The sequence below is a fragment of the Danio rerio genome, chromosome 1, assembly GCF_049306965.1.
Source record: "Danio rerio strain Tuebingen ecotype United States chromosome 1, GRCz12tu, whole genome shotgun sequence".
Classification (NCBI taxonomy): Eukaryota; Metazoa; Chordata; class Actinopteri; order Cypriniformes; family Danionidae; genus Danio; species Danio rerio.
The window spans coordinates 53,280,891-53,296,115 of NC_133176.1; the positions used below are offsets into that span (position 1 = coordinate 53,280,891).

At 37.8% G+C, this 15,225-nt stretch overlaps 1 protein-coding gene across 16 annotated transcripts in view; it reads left to right on the top strand.

Annotated features, from left to right (window-relative positions):
* The window catches only part of gstcd (glutathione S-transferase, C-terminal domain containing), a 158,422-nt gene that overhangs the window by 58,645 nt on the left and 84,552 nt on the right, over positions 1-15,225 (top strand). For all 16 annotated transcript variants that reach the window (XR_012392707.1, XR_012392727.1, XR_012392742.1 and 13 more), the window contains 2 exons: positions 2,030-2,278; positions 14,349-14,442. Coding sequence is in view for 11 of the 16 variants with exons in the window: in XM_009294165.5 (XP_009292440.1) it covers positions 2,030-2,278; positions 14,349-14,442 (343 nt within the window). In the remaining 5 variants the exon portion in view is untranslated. The remainder of the gene's footprint in view (positions 1-2,029; positions 2,279-14,348; positions 14,443-15,225) is intronic.

The following is a 15,225-nucleotide window of genomic DNA, read 5'->3' on the forward strand; positions in this document are numbered from 1 at the left end:
TGTATTGTTTTTTTCCTTCATATAAACACTGCTGAAGTAGTTCCGGGCAGGTTTTGAACTTATTACAGTTCCATATCACTACACTGAGTGATTTCCGTTCGTTCACAGACTACAAAAATAAAAAAAAACAATTGAATAAAAAAAAAGGATTTGGATGTAACGTTTAAGAAACTAGTCATTATTCATTGATTAAAATGTATTATAGACTATGTATGATTTATCATATATGTTTATGCAGCATAAATCAAAATATGTCTATCCATAAATCTGTACGTTGGCGCAGTAGATAGCACTTTCACCTCCCAGCAAGAAGGTCGCTGGTTTGAGCCTCGGCTGGGTCACTTGGCAGTTTGCATGTTCTCCCCGTATTTGCTTGGGTTTCCTCTGGATACTCTGGTTTCCCCCACAGTTCCAAAGACATGCGCTATAGGTGAATTGAGTAAGCTAAGTTGGCTACAGTGTATGTGCGTAAATGAGAGAGTGTATGGGTGTAGCGCATCCGCTACGTAAAACATATGCTGGATAAGTTGGCGGTTCATTCCGCTGTGGCAACCCCAGATTAATAAAGGGACTAAGCTTAAAAGCGAATGCATGATTGTTTAATGCTTGATTCTGATTGGTTGATAGACATTATAAGGTGTGTATTGTTTTTTTCCTTCATATAAACACACAGCTAAAGTAGTTCCGGGCAGGTTTTGAACTCATTACAGTTCCATATCACTACGCTGAGTGATTTCAGTTCATTCACAGGCTACAAAAGTTAAAAAATAATTGCATAAAAACAAAAGGATTTGGATGTAATGTGTAAGAAACTAGTCACTTTTATGTAGTCGATTATTCATTGATTAAAACGTATTATAATGTTAGACTATATATTATTTATCATATATCTGTTTATGCTCTTTGGTCCTTAAAATGGTGTTTAAAAAATTAAAAACTGCTTTTATTCTTGTCAGAATAAAAAAAATAAGACTTTCTCTAGAAGAAAAAAAATATTATCAGACATACTGTGAAAATTTCCTTGCTCTGTTAAAACTTCATTTTGGAAATATTTAATAAAGAAAACAAAAAAATAAAATAAAGGGGGGGCTAATAATTCTCACTTCAACTGTATGTTTGCATATTAAAATAAATCAGTATTTTAATGCATCAGACGCAAAATATACATGTACATTAATAATTTAATAATTTAATATTAATCTGACTAGTTAACAGTTAAAATTCGATTAATGAGTGGTGGTTGTAGGTTAGCAAAATTAACCGAAATGAGCATCCCTAAGAATAACAATATGCGCTACTATTCAATTTTACACAGACTTGCCTTAAACGGCAGAAAATCATATATATATATATATATATATATTTATTTATTTTTTTGATGTTTTAAAGTGTTTTATTGTGATACACAATTGACGTCAGAATTATTAAACCCCTTTGAATTTCTTTTAAAATATTTTCGAAATGTTTAACAGAGCAAGGAAATTTTTACAGTATGTCTGAAAATATTTATTCTTCTGGAGAAAGTCTTATTTGTTTTATTTCAGCTTGTATAAAAGCAGTTTTTTAATTTTTAAACACCATTTTAAGGTCAAAATTATTAGCCCCTTTAAGCTATATATTTTTTCATAGTCTGCAGAACAAACCATCATTATACAATAATTTGCCTAATTACCTTAACCTGTCTAGTTAACCTAATTAACCTAGTTAAGCCTTTTAATGTCACTTTAAGCTGTATAGAAGTGTCTTGATAAACATCTAGTCAAATATTATTTACTGTCATGGCAAAAATAAAATAAATCAGTTATTAGAGATGAGTTATTAAAACTATTATGATTAGAAATGTGTTGAACAAAATCTCTCTGTTAAACAAAAATTCTGGAAAAAAAAATAAACGAGGGGCGAATAATTCAGGGGGGCTAATAATTCTGACTTCAACTGGATCTCATTTACTGTCCTTTTTATACTCAGACTTTCTATTTTAGGCTCTTTAAATTAAAATCTACCACGTCTCTGATTAAACCCTTTTCAGATCTCTCTCCGAACTCACTCTCCCTCCACGCTATCCCATCTGCCCTTACTGCTGAGATGGTACCAGCGCACACAGGAGCTCTCCGGTGTACTGAGAGCCGCAAAGGACTGTGGGATGGTCTTTCTTACCCTCAGTGCGGCCGACCCTTGTCTTACCCAGCAGGACGCCCCCCCACAAGCCAGCGAAGAGCCCAAACCAAAGCAAGAGCCCTTCATCGGGGGCCCGAGGCCAACACTCACCAAACTGCAGGTAATTGAATTTCGCTCTCTCCTATTTCTCTCTCATTTGATTCTCTAAATCTTCGCTCTCACGGAAAGGAGATTACACAGAAGCGCTTCTCTTTGCCACTCCACTAAACCTGTCAGTGGCGAACTCGCATAATCCCTAAACAGCGATCCGCTCTCAATACGTTCAGTGCCGCACACCCGTCCCTTTACGGCAGCCCTGTGTGCCACCGCGGGGCCTGAACCGTGATGATAAAGGATTTATGCACTCCAGCGAGGCAGAACAGCAGCCGTTCTGACTCGCTCTTAACTGATGGGACACCCTGCCACTCGATACTTTAAGGAGGCTGGTGTTACGCCGCTGTCTGACTCTGACAAGCACCGCCGCTTCTTTCAATCGCACGTCTGACATTCATTAGCTGTAAAGAATGCTTGCATTTATCTGGAAAATCCATTAATAATGGAAGCATTCACAAGCTTTGTTTGATAAGATTTGAATTGTCATCGTGCTGTCATGATTTAATGCCTTTAAAGGGGTTGTTCACGCAAAAAAATTAAAATGTTATCATTTATTTACACTTAAGTCCTAAGAGGCCACACATTCAAATATTTTTTGTCTTGTTTTCACGTTATCACAATTTGGTTTTCTCGTTGTCTCAACATAACAAAAAGTTGTTTTCTGGCTATCACAAGTAAATTTTCTCATGATCTCAACATAACCAATTGTTGTTTTCTCGTTACCACAAGTTTTCTTGTGATCTCAACATATCAAAAAGTTTTCTCCTTGTTATCATAACTTAATTTTCTCATAATTTCAACAAAACAGTTGTTTTTTGGTTATCACAAGTTAATTTACTCGATCTTAACATAACAAAAACTGTTTTCTCCTTATTACGATTTAATTTTCTTGTTATCTCGATGTAACAATTGTTCTCGTGATCACAACTTAATTTTCTTGCAATTTAAACAACAAAAAGTTGTTTAACTTAATTTTCTTATAATTTCAACATAACATGAAATTGTTTTCTCATCATCACGACTTAATTTTCCTGTTATCTTGACATAACAAAGTTTTTCTGGTGATCATGACTTAATTTTCTCATGATCTCAACATAACTAAAAGTTTTCTTGCTGTCGTGGCAATTTTCTTGTGATCTCGACATGAATTGTTTTCTCATTGTCATAACCTAATTTTCTTGTTATCTTGATATACAGTGCATCTGGATCTTGTTCCGAAATGGATTAACTTCATTTATTTCCTCAAAATTCTCCACACAATACCCCATAATGACAATGTGAAAAAAACCTTAAAAATCACATGTACAGAAGTATTCACAGCCTTTGCTCAATACTTTGTTGATGCACCTTTGGCAGCAATTACAGCCTCAAGTCTTTTTAAATATGATGCCACAAGCTTGGCACACCTGTCTTTGGGAATTTTTTCCCATTCCTCTTTGCAGTACCTCTCTAGCTCTATCAGGTTGGATGGGAAGCGATGGTGTACAGGAATTTTCAGATCTCTCCAGAGATGTTCAATAGGATTTAGGTCTGGGCCCTGGCTGGGCCACACAAGGACATTCACAGTTGTTGTGAAGCCACTCCATTGATATCTTGGCGGTGTGCTTTGGGTCATTGCCCTGCTGGAAGAATAACCATCGCCCCAGTCTGAGGTCAAGAACACTCTGAAGCAGGTTTTCATTCAGGATGTCTCTGTACATTGCTGCATTCATCTTTCCCTCTATCCTGATTACTCTTCCAGTTCCTGCTGCTGAAAAATGTCCCCACAGCATGATGCTGCCACCACCATGCTTCACTATAGCGATGGTATTAGCCTAGTGATGAGTGGTGCCTGGTTTTCTCCAAACGTAACGCTTGGCATTTACTCCAAAGAGTTCAATTTTAGTCTCATCAGACCAGAGAGTTTTGTTTCTTATGGTCTGAGAGTCCTTCAGATGCCTTTTGGCAAATTCAAGGCGGAGAGTGGCTTTCGTCTGGCCACTCTACCATACAGGCCTGATTGGTGGATTGCTGCACAGATGGTTGTCCTTCTGTAAGGTTCTCCTCTCTCCACAGAAGGACACTGGAGCTTAGACAGAGTGACCATTGGGTTATTGATCACCTCCCTGACTAAGGCATTTCCCCCACGATCACTCAGCTTAGATGGCCGGCCAGCTCTAGGAAGAGTCCTTGTGGTTTCAAACCTCTTCCACTTACAGATGATGGAGGCCACTGTGCTCATTGGAACTTTCAGAGCTGCAGAAAGTTTTTTGTAACCTTCCCCAGCCTTGTGCCTCGAGACAATCCTGTCTCGGATATCAACAGACAATTCCTTTGTCTTCATGCTTGGTTTGTGCTTTGACATGCACTGTCAACCCTGGGACCTTATATAGACAGGTGTATGCGTTTTCAAATCATGTCCAGTCAACTGAATTTACCACAGGTGGACTCCAATTAAGCTGCTGTAACATCTCAAGGATGATTAGTGGAAACAGTATGTACCTGAGCTCAATTTTAGAGCTTCACAGCAAAGGCTGTCAGTACTTCTGTACATGTGATTTTTCAGCTTTTTTATTTTTAATAAATTTGCAACTATTTAAAAAAAATAAAAATGTCTTGTCATCGTGTCAATTTTCTCTTGATTTTAACATAAAAAAAGTTGTTTTTGTGTAATCCTAACTTAATTTTCTTGTAATGTAAACAACAAAAAGTTGTTTTCTCATCATGACGACTTAATATTCTGGTGATCTCCACATAACCAGAAGTTGTTATCAAGTCATCACGACTCATTTTCTCATGATCTCAACATAACAACATGGGTCGACGAGTTTTGGTTTGATTTGAGAGTTCTACAGTTTTCTTGTTTTTGTTGTTGCTGGTTCTACTAGCATATTTTGTCATTTACTGATAGACTGATTGGACTTTTGTTTATCTTATACATTTATATGTTTATCTGGAAAAAAAATTGCAATTAAAAATATCTATTTGAAGTGGTGTTATTCTCCTGAAAATGTGAAAGCAACTACTCTCTGTTTTTCACAGTTCACCAAATTCCATTTTTCATCTTTTCACAAACAGAAGGTCAAATTTGTTTCTCATGAAAGGTGGGCTAAAGTTTAACCACAAGTCTACGATAGAGTTTGCTCTTAAACAAAAAGAACTGTAGTGACTCTATAGGAAAATCAGCCAAGCATCTAGACATGTCAGAATCTTTAACTATATTAACCAGACTAAGAGATCTTTTATCTTGTGCAGAAAATAACTAGAACCACATTTTTTACGGATATGACAATGAACTACAAACCCAAAGCTATTTACACACTTAGTTGGAATTAATGAATGAATCAAAATGTCAAAGTTCTAGCATTTTATGTGTTGATTTAGAAGAATATGAGAATAATATTAGTGTCCACAGCAGTGCACAATAGCATAATTGTTATAGTTATTTTTATTATTAGGTGTTTTTATGAATTATTAAGTTGGTGTTAATAAATTATTAGGACTATTTGTTAATTTATTGTAAATATTATATTTAAATTAATATTTTTTTGTTATTAAATTGTTTGTAAATCCTAAATTTTGTTTTTGCTAAAACATTTATATAAAGATTTAAAGCCTAAATCTGTGCTTTTATCATTCTTTTTTTTTGCCTTTATTTTAACAAAAAAAAACAACAATGACCACAGTTTACAACCAACAAATTTTTACAACATTACAGAACTGAATGAAGATTAAAAAGAAGACATATAAATACAAAGTCATAATAATAATAGAAGAATGCATATATTAACCAAGGTTTATGGTGATCTAAGGTTTTGCAAAAATGTACCTGAAATCCTGGGACCTACATATTCAAGAAAAGCAGTCCAGAGGGTGTTAATGTTAAGCCCTTGTGACCACTATTCTTTGCAACAACAACAAAAAACGGCATTCCTTATGTTTTTGTGTCTGTTTGAATTCATATTTAGTGTCTGTTGAAACACTGACAGCAATGCGCTGTGATTTGGCCTCATCTGCACATTTGCGCTGTATCTCCTTCACATGCCAAGCTGAAACACACAGAAAGTCCACGCACACACGTGAGGAAACATGATGTCAACAACAGTTTTACATGCTAAGAGGTGATTGGACAGGTCTTTGCACGTGCAATGGACTTGAAAGGTAATCGGAAGCTACAAAGGTAGAACTGCTTTGTTGCAGTGGTTTTTATTAACAAACCAATATTAATAATGCATATTAACCGCGGATCGCAAGACGCACCAAACCGTTGAAGAACAACAGGACGATACGTTTTTTTTTTACCGAGAACCATTGCATCCCTAATAACCAGCATACTTTGTTATTGCTCTTACTTTCTAACAAGTTTGTACTTTTCCTAAACCAATAGTAAAACTTGAAAACGCAGCGCTTATTACTTTTTCATGATGAATCACTTGCTGCAGTCACACACTCCAGTGTTTCCTCACCATTCCAGATAATAATGTCCCCATAATGCTGGATTACATGGCAAGCTCAGCTTGTGACATCATTACTGTGTCTTTTTATCCCCCCCGGAGGAACCGCTGATTCAGTCCATAACCTCCTGTGCGGTCCTCTGTCTGCTTATTCAATTGGCCAGCGCTTCCATATTAGTCCTGCTGATTTACTCAGCATCTAAACGACCCACAAACTCCAACAACACTTGCAGAAATCTGCCGATAATGAGTAAAAAAGGCCTGCAGTGGCCTCATACACACTTCTGCTGTACGACTCCCACAGGACGAGCAAACAGAGTAACAGTACCGAGTCTCCCCCTTTTTTTTCTGTCTGCCCCAGACCACAATGTAATAGTCGAGTCCCCGGTAGGTGATAAAAACACACAGCTGCTGTCGCCGAGTTTTTGGGCCGGCTGCAGAACTTCACTTCTAGCTTGCTTGTATCTCTGTGTGTGTGTGTGTGTGTTTGGTGTTTGCCACCTCTGGCTTTCAGCTACTATAAATCAGATATTTCCCGTCACGCTAGTGGATATCAATTTGGTGTGTGTGAATGAGTCGGAGCTCAGCAGGCTCTCTTAATGCACAGCAGTCCGCTGGGATTTCTCCAGGCTGCGTGCTTTCTGCTTTAGGTCTGCTCTGCAGCTGTTGCCGGTGGCTCATTGCTTTTAGAGCAAATGACATTTTTATCCACCGAGCCAAACCTTATGGCCGGGCTGGATTTGTAATGGCAGAGATGCGCCATCCATCGCTGGCTACTGTTTAACAAACAGAACTAGAATCAGTCCTGCTGTAGATCACTGACCAGGAACATCTCGTAAGCTCCGTTTGACGGTTTGTAAGAGAATGGAGGCGGGTTGAGGATTTAGCCATTGCTAAAGGATGTCATTAGGCACAACACATAAGAGTTTAACTGCATTTTGAGATACTATAGAGAGGTTTTAGCATGGAAAATCTGTTTGCCAATAAGATGGTGCCAAGACAGAAACTATAAACATTAGAACATTTTGCGATGGCTAGGGTGCTTTAAGTGCTTCTTAATGTTTAAAAGATTTCAAGAGTTCGCCCTTAACTGATGATTGATTATGGAGCTTGTTTGGCATGCTGTCCCGGGAGAGAGCCCTGAACTCGTGAGATCCTCGAGCCCGGGGCTCCCTCCTGTTCCGAGTCCGAGTTCAGGTAGGTCTCGAGAACTCCCTTGCTTAATAAAATTGGAAGTAGATTAATTCTATGAAGTGTCTATGCTGTCAATTTAGATTTGTCAATTTACTTATGTTACATGTTTTTGGTCTGTGGGAGGAAACGGGAGAGGCCGGTGAAAACCTACGCAAACACGAGGAGAACATGCAAACTCCGCATAAAAAATGCCGACCTGGCCAGGAAGTGTCCGAGAATGTGACATTCTTGCTGTGCGGCCGTGGTGCTAACCACTTGGCCTCCGTGCTGCCCTTACAATGAAATGGAAGGAGTAGGGGTGGAAGGGGGGGATTCCTTAAGACGAAGAGGGCTGAAGTAAGCTACTCTGGTTATTTATAGGGGATAAGGAGTCGTCTGATTGGTAAATCAGTGTTAGCTAATGTGGACCAGGTGCTGTCAATCATAAGCACGTGCTCCTCTTGAAAGTAGTTTATAAATAAACTTCACTTAATTTATGAACTCCATGCAGAATTGGTAAAAATGTGATTGATCATTGCTAGTTTTGGTGAATTCAATCGTTGTGTTTGAGTCTTTCAATTGTTCTCATTGTGAAAAGATGGATCTCAAAATCATACAGTCACTGCTGGAACGGGATCAAATGTGCAAAATATGCTGGAAAACTGAAGAATCTGCAGGACATGGAGACTTTTCTTTTGTAGAACAAAAGCTGTTTAACTGTTCAGAACAAACAAGGGACTCGTGAACAATCATCACCAATCAAAAAATAGTTGTAGATCATCTCGGTATTCATAAACTGTCATTTTAATATGATGAATGCAATATTCAGTGTTGCATTATGTCAAAAATACACTGTTTGATTTGTTTTATACAAAGCTCTGTCAAGATTGGTCCTATCCAATGTGCTTCCATCCACATTATCAACTACATGACGCAGATGATCGGTTGTTGCTGTGTCAACAGCCAGTTAGCTTGCTTGTTAGCATTTAAATACCTCAGTGTAGCTTGCGCTTTAAATCTACAGCATGTTTTTCATAAACCCTGCATGTCTGTAAATATACTGGCAGTGGAAATTCTTAGCACTTGCTCTGCGCCAATAATAAAAGCAGCAGCATAGCAGATCTACAGCATGCCACCAAGACCAACTGTGCCATACGCATCATTCATTACTATACTAAATCTCTACAAGAGTTGCCATAACAGAATTAGTGTTATTGTTGTAGTAAAGCATTGTCAACAGAGGCAGCATGTTGTGCTTATTCTCAAAGTCAGCTTGAGTCCTTACATATATACCTTCCCAGAGTGACTTCTTACTTGAAACTGGCTTGCATAAGTACGTGATTTTAATGAAAGAACTCACCTGAGACCGACCTGATAATATTAGACTTGAGTCCAGGCATTTTTTTTTTGCTCATACCAAACATAAACAGCACTGACACTGGCACACAACCTGAGAAAAAAATAATTTAGCTGTTCTGCTGTCTGATTTGGCTACTGCTATAGGTTATTTTCATAAATCTACATACGTTTTATATACAGTTGAGGTCAGAATTATTAGCCCTCCAGAGTAGTTAGCCCCCCTGTTTATTTTGTCCCCCAATTTCTGTTTAACGGAGAGAAGAATTTAACACATTTCTAAACATAATAGTTGTATAAACTCATTTCTAATAACTGATTTATTTTATCTTTGCCCTGATGACAGTAAATAATATTTGACTAAGTATTTTTCAAGACACTTCTATACAGCTTAAAGTGACTTTCACACCTGCCTTATTTAGTTCGATTGAATCACACTAGAGTTCGTTTTCTCTTTTGGTACGGTTCGTTTGGGCAGGTGAGAATGCAGCAATCGTACTCGAGTGCGCACCAAAAGCGGACCAAATAAGCGTACCGAGACCCGCTTGAAGAGGTGGTCTCGGTACGCTTTCAAACGAACCCTGGAGCGGTTCGTTTGTGGTGAGAATATGATCCGTACTAAAAGAGGTCCAACCGCAAAAAGTACTGCGCGTTTTGGACTAATTCAGCTGCCGTAGGCCAATGCGCTGTGCATTATGGGATATGGAGGAAAATTTTTTGTTGACAGCGCTTTACCAACAGACATAGATATATACACTAGATATCGCATAGGGACCCTCAGCATGCGTCAATAGCGCCGCCACATTGGTACAGTGCTCCCAGGACAAATGTCATTCAGCTGCACTAGTCAAGACAGTGTTATTACGTAAAGATGCGGGACTTTAGCGCTGTCTACGGGTGTAGTAACGAGCAAACAAAGAAAACAAAGCACAAAGGCAGAACATTTCATAGGTAATATTAAATTTTTTTCTGTTTTTGAATGTTCTGAACTTTTGTGCTAATCAGGTAACGTTATTGATGATGACAGTCACTTACTGCATTCACCATACGGCAAAGTAGCTCCAACTCGCACTAAACACTCGGCTTATGCTAGTTTTGTTGAATAAAATCAGCAAACAATGCAAAAGAAATATGACAACGAGATGCTGCGCTGCCAGAAACTTGTATTATTGTCGGCTAACGTTAGTGAAAGAGTCGTTCGGGGGATTCATTTACAAACGAATCGCTCCCTCCGTCAGTATGAGAAGTGAAAGCAGGTGAGGGGGGGTGTTTCAGGACACGGATTAGATCAAATTTAACAGGGAGGGTGAATAGTACATTTCTGTACACACAAACACAAGCTTTTTGTCAGGAATGCCCGTGCGGTCACTGATCCATCAATGTAGAAAAGTGATGTAAAATTATAATTTTCGTAATTAGAAAAAAAAATTACACACTAACATCCAGGAAAACTCCCGATCACAGATATATGTGTATATGTGTATATCTCTGGCTTTGGATGGCCACAGTCCTCCACTGTACCTTGGTCCCGCATTCATTTCAAAGGAGCGCTACCCTGTAGCAAGATGGCGGCGCTATTGACGCATTCCGTCCTATAGACAACAATAGGCCAGGCGACATCTAGTGTATATATCTATGAACAACAGAGAGAAAGAGGGGGAAAACATTACCTGATGGATCTTTGGTAATATTTCCGCAAGATGACCATGTCGCAGTTTAGCTAAATTAATTCACGTTTTCCAGCCGCGGCTGCGCTTTATTTTCGTAATGTACAGTTTGTCTAAAGCAGGGATACAATCAGCCAGCGCAGACATCCCTCCAGAGTAAAAGGTTTTGTTTACCTGCGGGAGTTCACTGGCATTTTACCGCACGTGAATTCTGACCAATCAATAAGCAGTTTAGGAAATATGTTCAACAACATCTGGCCAATGAGAGATGTGGATTTTGTCAGATGACAAAGATTTTGGTTCGTTTCAAGTGGTTCGGATCAAAGCCAGCAGTGTGGTGTGAAAACAACCCAAAGACGGCAGAAGATGCAACAATGTATCATTTATTGCCCTTGGTCCGGATGAAATGAAGCGAACTACAGATGTGAAAGCACCCTTAAAGGCTTAACTAGGTTAATTAGGTTAACTAGGCAGGTTAGGGTTATTAGGCAAGTTATTGTATAACGATGTTTTGTTCTGTAGACTATCTGGAAAAAAAAATAGCTTAAAGGGGCTAATAATTTTGGCCTTAAAATTTCTAAAAAATATTAAAAACTGCTTTTATTCTAGGCGAAATAAAACAAATAAGACTTTTTGCAGAAGAAAAATATTATCAGACATACTGTGTGACCATTTTATTCTCTTTGACTCGTTGGATGGAAATATTTCTTTATTTGCATGTCTTTCATGCGATATGCTTGTTTTAAACATATATTTAATTATCATCTTTGGATGTAAACATAGCTTGTGAGTGTTTAAACCATTTTTAATAGTATTGTGTTTGGATCTTTTAATTGTCCTCAGTATGAAATATGGATCTCAAAATCAGACACTGCTGGAAAGAAATCAAATATTCAACATATGCTGGAAAACTAAAGAATCTGCACATGGAGGCATCTAATATAAAGTCTATAGGTGCTGCCAGTCTCTGTGCAAGATTTGTTTATGTACTTGAATGTGTGAAGTTTCACAAGCAATGTATCAAAATTCCTCTGATTCCCTGAAATAAACTTTGCATTTGGGAGAATGAGTTAAACTCTCCTTCCTCAATGCAGTATTGGATGAACTCTATGTATGTATGTATAGCCTTTTCCTCTTTCTTTTCCTACTGTGGAGAAGAGAGGAGAGCAAAGATTCGCTGCTTGAATGGACCCTGATATGTTTTATGTTTTTCATATTGGATTAATTCGTCTACATGGGACTCTGTGTGCAAGGTTTGTTTAAAATTATAAAAAATGCATGAAAAAATTTCTGACTTCGATGTGCAAAGACCTTATTTCCTCTAAAATTGTTTCTTTTAGAGAATGTCTTATTTGTTTTAATTCGGCTAGAATAAAAACATTTAAGGTCAATATTATTAGCCCCCTTAAGCAATATATTTTTTCAATAGTCTACAGAACAAACCACTGTTATACAATGACTTGCCTAATTACTAGGCCCACACGGAATCTGCATGCGCAGAATTCCGCTGATTTTTCGCCGATTTTCCGCAGAATTCCACAGATTTTTAGCCCATCATTAATTCTGTTTATTTACTTGAGTGAATGTGTAAATCTAAATTTATTCAGTTTTTATTCAGTAATTTTTTACTTTTTGTTTCATATATTAAGGTTTTAGTTTTGATACTCCGCTGGGTACTCCCAAAATAATTCCACAGAAATCCTCAGATTTTTACCAAAATTCTCTGCAGAAATAGCAAAAAACATCCGCAGATTCCGTCTGGCCCTACTAATTACCCTAACCTGCCTAAAAAGCCTAGTTAAGCCTTAAACATCACTTTAAACTGAATGCTAAAATTATCTAGTGAGATATTATTGACTGTCATCATGGCAAAGATCAAATAAATCATTTATTAGAGATTAGTTAATTAGTAGGTTCAGAAATGTGTTGAAAAACTCTTCTTTATGTTAAACAGAATTTGGGGAAAAATATACAGGGGGCTAATAATTCTGTATAATCTTGAATGCCTGATGGAGGCAACGTATTTCTGAGTTCACCTTTGAGTTGTGACCAGTGGATTGGAAAAATAACTGTAAAAGCACAAAAACAAATGTAATCGATAAACTTACACTGATGTTTTTCTAGTGTTGCAAATTATTTACCTCATCCCCGGTCGAAAGGCTCCTGCAAAAAGAAATGCCTTGCATTAGCATGCAGCTTAATGAGGCGAGTGGTTTTCCTGGTGGATTTCATATCTATAAGATGGATTTCTGTATGTGAGGTTACAAATTTTTGTTCCTTTTCCATATGCACAAATGCACTTAAATCAAATGCACTGAAGTGCTGAATTGTCCATCGCTCATCAAAGATTGCTCTGGAGAGCACACGGAACGCATTGCCTTGTCCATTTATTAAAGTTTACTCTTACTGAGTGTCTTGGTGGTTCAAGTGATCCTGTTTATTAATTTAAAAGGGTAGGCAAGTAGCGCTGTCGCCTTACAGCAAGAAGGTCGCTGGTTCAAGCCCCGGCTGGGTCAGTTGGCGTTTCTGTGTGGAGAATGTTGCATGTTCTCCCTGTGTTGGCGTGGGTTTCCTCCGGGTGCTCCGGTTTCCCCCACAGTCCAAACACATGTGGTACAGGTGAATTGAATAAACTAAATTAGCCGTCGTGTATGTGTGTGAATGAGTGTGATGTTCCCCAGTGATGGGTTGCAGCTGGAAGGGCATCTGCTGCGTAAAACATCTGCTGGATAAGTTAATGGTTCATTCCACTGTGGCGACCCCAAATTAATAAATGGACTTAAGCCGAAAAGAAAATAAATAAATGAATAATTACATAAAAGTTAGTTTTTTTAGGTTGGTAATAGTGCAGGAGATGTGTGATCTGTGACTTTTTATCTTTTAGATCCTTTTTAAACCTTTAATTCTTTAACTATTCTTTTTTGTTCTGCTTGTTTGTACATTTTGTTTAACAAAAAAAGCCTTTCCTAGAGGCTTTAACACCAATTTCATTCCGTCCTCACCCCGTTCCACTTGAGTCTGTTTGATTGCAAGCAGGTTAATTTGATTCTAAATGGGTGACTAACCTCATCTCGCCCAACTAAAAAACAAGTACCTTATAAAATCCCTTAACACAACAGTATTTTACACCATAGCTTGGTTTTGCATCTTATATCCTCTATGAGAAATAACTGTGATAGCACACTTTTTACACGTTTATGTTGGACTTTTTAATGATTAAGCACCACCTACAAAAATGTAGAATCAATTATAGGACTTCGACCTTTTAAACAGTTTCTAAAGTGCGATGAACTGCTCCGCAACGGGCTCCTGATTTAATTAGCACCCTGTCTCAGGTGTTCTAGGGAAGTGCAAGAAGTGGTCAGCTTCAGTAAAAAGCCACCGCCTGAGGGTTTATGTCAGTACGCTATGCTTTAACCTGTGTTTATATGCTTTTTTTGGCCTGCAGGAAAACGGGATAGATGCTATTTACTCTGCTTACCCTTGCCCTTTACGCACTGTTGATTGGGAGAGCCTACCGGCAGCCGTCAACCCCTCTGAAGGTAACCTTGGGTGTATTTTCCACAGATGCATTAACCATTTATACACCATTTGTGATATGTATTTTTATATAATATCGAAATGCCTGCATGTAGCCGTTTTGCTAGTCATATATCCCTTTTTTTCCTCCTCATCCACTTCTATTTCTATTGTAGTAGTCAATTAAATGTTTTTATTTGTCTAATTTCCTCCATCCAATCATGTAAGGCTCTTAAGAATTGGATTTCCGCTCTCCAGTGAAGCGTTTAAAATTATGATCCACTATGGATGACAAATAATAAACTCGTCTAACACCATTTCAGTGCTTGCTTGGTTTTATTACTGTCTGCTGCTTCAAACAGTGACTGACTATTCTAGAATTGATGTAAAGGCAGCTTTAAAGGGATAGATCACAAAAAATCATCCTCGTTTCAGATCTTTGTGGGTCTTCTGTTGAACACAAAAGATTCTTTTTTTTCATTGTATTCATTGTTCCCACTGTGGAGATCAATGGTTTTCAGTTTCTTCAAAATATCTTCTTTTATTTTCAACAGATGAAGGGAAATCATAAAGGTTTGGAACATCTCGAGGGTGACTAAATAGTTATTCATTCCATATTTTGAGGTGAACTATCCCTTTTATATCTATGATTGATGGGGGGCATAATCTTCAGATAAGAATAAGGTTTGGAACATCTTGAGGGTGACTAAAAAGTTGTTCATTGAAATTTTTAAGGGTGATCTATCCTTTTTATATTGATGATAGATGAGCATCATCGTCATATAAGAATAAGTTATCTAAAATCA